The 3,150-nt window shown below is 40.4% G+C and overlaps 1 protein-coding gene across 1 annotated transcript; it reads left to right on the top strand.

Moving 5' to 3' along the window:
* The first annotated feature begins 351 nt into the window (after positions 1 to 351).
* On the top strand, positions 352 to 1,505 carry LOC101576593 (platelet basic protein-like). Its single transcript, XM_012514254.2, has 3 exons — positions 352 to 550; positions 842 to 971; positions 1,104 to 1,505. Exons 1-3 carry the CDS (start codon positions 430 to 432, stop codon positions 1,204 to 1,206), a joined length of 354 nt encoding a protein of 117 aa, XP_012369708.1. The 5' UTR covers positions 352 to 429; the 3' UTR covers positions 1,207 to 1,505.
* The last annotated feature ends 1,645 nt before the right edge of the window (positions 1,506 to 3,150 follow it).

Consider the following 3,150-nt stretch of genomic DNA (forward strand, 5'->3'; position numbering starts at 1 on the left):
TTTCTACCAAGCCTAGGAATGCATTATACAAAAGGCATGATGCAATGTTACATAGCCACACAAAGAAGGTACACATAGCTTTTCAGTCCAACTTCCCCAAGTAGGGTGCTCACGCAGGGTGCTTAACCACGGTGTTGAGAAAAGGAGATTAGGAATGGGAAATGATGAATAAAATGTAACTAACTTAGTGGAAATTCTGACTTGTGTGGCATTTATCAGGGCTGGGCACATCTTGGCCATGCTTGTGTGGGTATATCGCCACGTACCCTCGCTTCCCCAGGCAACCTCTTCCGCTTCACTGGCCACAGCACAGTGGGATCCAAGCCACATGAAAGGCATATAAAGCTGTGTGCTACAGACCTGTAGGCAGTACTGCCCTTTGGTTGCAGTGTTCTGACTCAGAAACAGCTACGGCTCAACCTCTCCACCATGAGCCTCAGACTCAAGGCCACCTCCTCCTGCCCCAGTGCCAGCCTGCATCGCATCCTGGGGGGACTGCTGCTGCTGTCACAGCTCCTGACTCTTCTGGTTCCTGCAATCAATGGACAACGTAAGAGAAATGGAGTAAAAGCAAGGCTAGAGGCTTTCCTTTCCTGCAGCAAGGGTGGGAGGCTCTTGGGGCCGGAGAATGCTATTGTCCTGCCAACTCTAAGTGGTGGTCATGTGTGTGCTGGGCACTTTGCACCCATGTGTTTGGCAATCTGCTAGGTGTGATACTAAAGGTTTACAGATCGTATTAATAATGGCCTTGTGGGGGAGGTGCAAGTATCTTCCATTTACAAAACATCAAAATTGAGGAAAATAACTGTGAGCACTAACAGAGTCCCATGTTCTACCACAGCTGAAAATGTGGATACATTTGCTGAACTGCGTTGCCTGTGTCTGAGAACGGTCTCTGGAGTGCATCCCAGCAAGATTTCCAGTGTGGAGGTGATCAAGGCAGGAGCTCACTGTCCCAAAGTCGAAGTGCTGTAAGTCCCTGCTTCTGCATTATTCAGGAAGCCCTCCACCTCTGCCCCACCTGCACCATCTCCTCCAATCTCCTGCATCTGTTCTATTCCCCAAGAGAGGATGCTCACAGATGATTCTGTCCTCTTTTGCAGAGCCACACTGAAAGAGGGGAAAAGAATCTGCCTGGATCCAGATGCTCCTGGAGTCAAGAAACTGATACAGAAAATACTGGAAGGCCAGGGATCAGCTGCTTAATCTACTTCCTGACAAAATTTTTCTACCTACCTGGAAAGGCAGGATTGTGAAGACTTAACTTTCTACATTCTTCTTTATCCAGGACATCTGTTCTTACTGTTTATCTCAACAAAATTGAGATAAACTCTATTTTGTTTCAAAATCACATTGCATTCTGATAAGGCTGGTTAAGAGATGGAAGAAGGAAATAAGCAATCCCAGTAATAGCACACAAGTCATGGCTTATTTTCTAATTTTTGCTTAAACACTGTGCTGTGCTTCGCATTTTCTTTCTTTTTTCTTATGAGACAGGGTCTCACTGTGTAGTTCAGGCTGCTGGTAAGCTTGTAGCAATCTTCATATCTCAGCGTGCCGAGTTCTGGTATTACAGACATGAACCACCATGCTCCATTGCATTTTTTCATCTGAGCATTTATTTTCAAACCCATTTGTGTTCATTTTTCTGTCTTGGATGTTAGTCTAGATGTGCTCATGATGACTAAAAGATGTACTATAACATCGAGGAGCCTAAAGAGTCAAGCTGAGAATGCTTCTCAATGATTTTTTTTAAATACATAGGTAGAGAATCTTCAGTGTCTTAGCTTTAAAGTATCTGGTTTCAAACTTTCCCCTGATAAGTTTTTCCAATGTTTATGCTAGACTTCAAACCCTAAGACTAATGGTTGTAAGATGCGAGTCCTGTAAGCTAGTGAGTTAAAGTAAATATATTTTAGACCAGAAGAGTAAAAAGTGCATGGTGAAAGAGCGTTCATGCACTCTACAAAGAAACCTCAGCATTTTCTGCAGTGACAACAAAGAAAATTGATTTTTTTGTTTTTTCCTTTTTTGAGACAAGGTTGTGCTATGCAGTGCAAGCTGGACTTGAACTTACTTTGTAGCCCAGTCTGGCCTTGAACTTGCAGCAATCCTCCTTCATCAGCCTACTGAGTTCTGGAATTATTAGTGTGCACCACCATGCCCAGAATGACTGATTTTATTTGATATTAAAAGTTTTATTCTTGCATGCTTGTAAATATTATTATTCAATTAATAGCAGCACTATTATAATTTCAGTATTACAATTAAACTTATAAATGTGTACAATAGAAGAAGATGGTAAAATTACTAATTATTTTTTAACTTACTAAACATTCATTAATGTTTTAATCCAAAAATTAATACTTTCATTACTCTATTCTTACAAAAATATTAATATCGAATTTTGCAATTGTTATATTACCAACTGAAACAGACATTAGGGAAAGTTTTATCTATCTTTTCTTTATTTTCTTGTTCTATTTGTCTTTTATGATTTAGCATTTCACAATATTGCCAATAAAAGTCACTAAGTTGATGCTGTGTGCCTTTTTTAATGTAGTACATCAGACAAATTTATGAATCACTTTCAAAATGTCAAGGTAAATTAACTGTTTTGCATGTGTGCATTAAATAGTTCTTACAAGACAGCTATAAGTTGGGTAAAAGTCTGTCCTCTGGAGCCAGAAGAAACATGAACCTGGCTGAACCACTTGTTAGTTGTTTAAGTTTGGCCAGGTTGCACAATTTCTCTGCAGTTTAGTTTCTTCACTTCTAAAATGGGGGCTATCTGTTGTTCATCTTATGGACTTGATGTAAAGATTAAAAGAATGAGCAAATGCAAAGTGTTGAAATAGTGCATGTCACAAAATAACCCACATATAAATGTCAGTAATTGTGTATTATTACTGGTGTAAGCATCCCCAGTATCACAGAGAAAAAAATTATAAAGTTCAAGAAATTAAGAAATTTTCCTTGGGGTGGGAGTGCAGAACTTGGCGCAAAGTTTGTCTAACATATTTGAGGATGTGGGGTTGATATGTATCACATGAAGAAGAAGAGGAGGAGGAGGAGGGAGAAGGAAGAGGAGGGAGGAGGAGGAGAAGAAGGAGGAGAGGAAGAGGAGAAGGAGGAGGAGGAAGAGGAGGA

This window comes from Octodon degus, unplaced genomic scaffold, assembly GCF_000260255.1.
Source record: "Octodon degus isolate 3935 unplaced genomic scaffold, OctDeg1.0 scaffold00028, whole genome shotgun sequence".
NCBI classification, from domain to species: Eukaryota; Metazoa; Chordata; class Mammalia; order Rodentia; family Octodontidae; genus Octodon; species Octodon degus.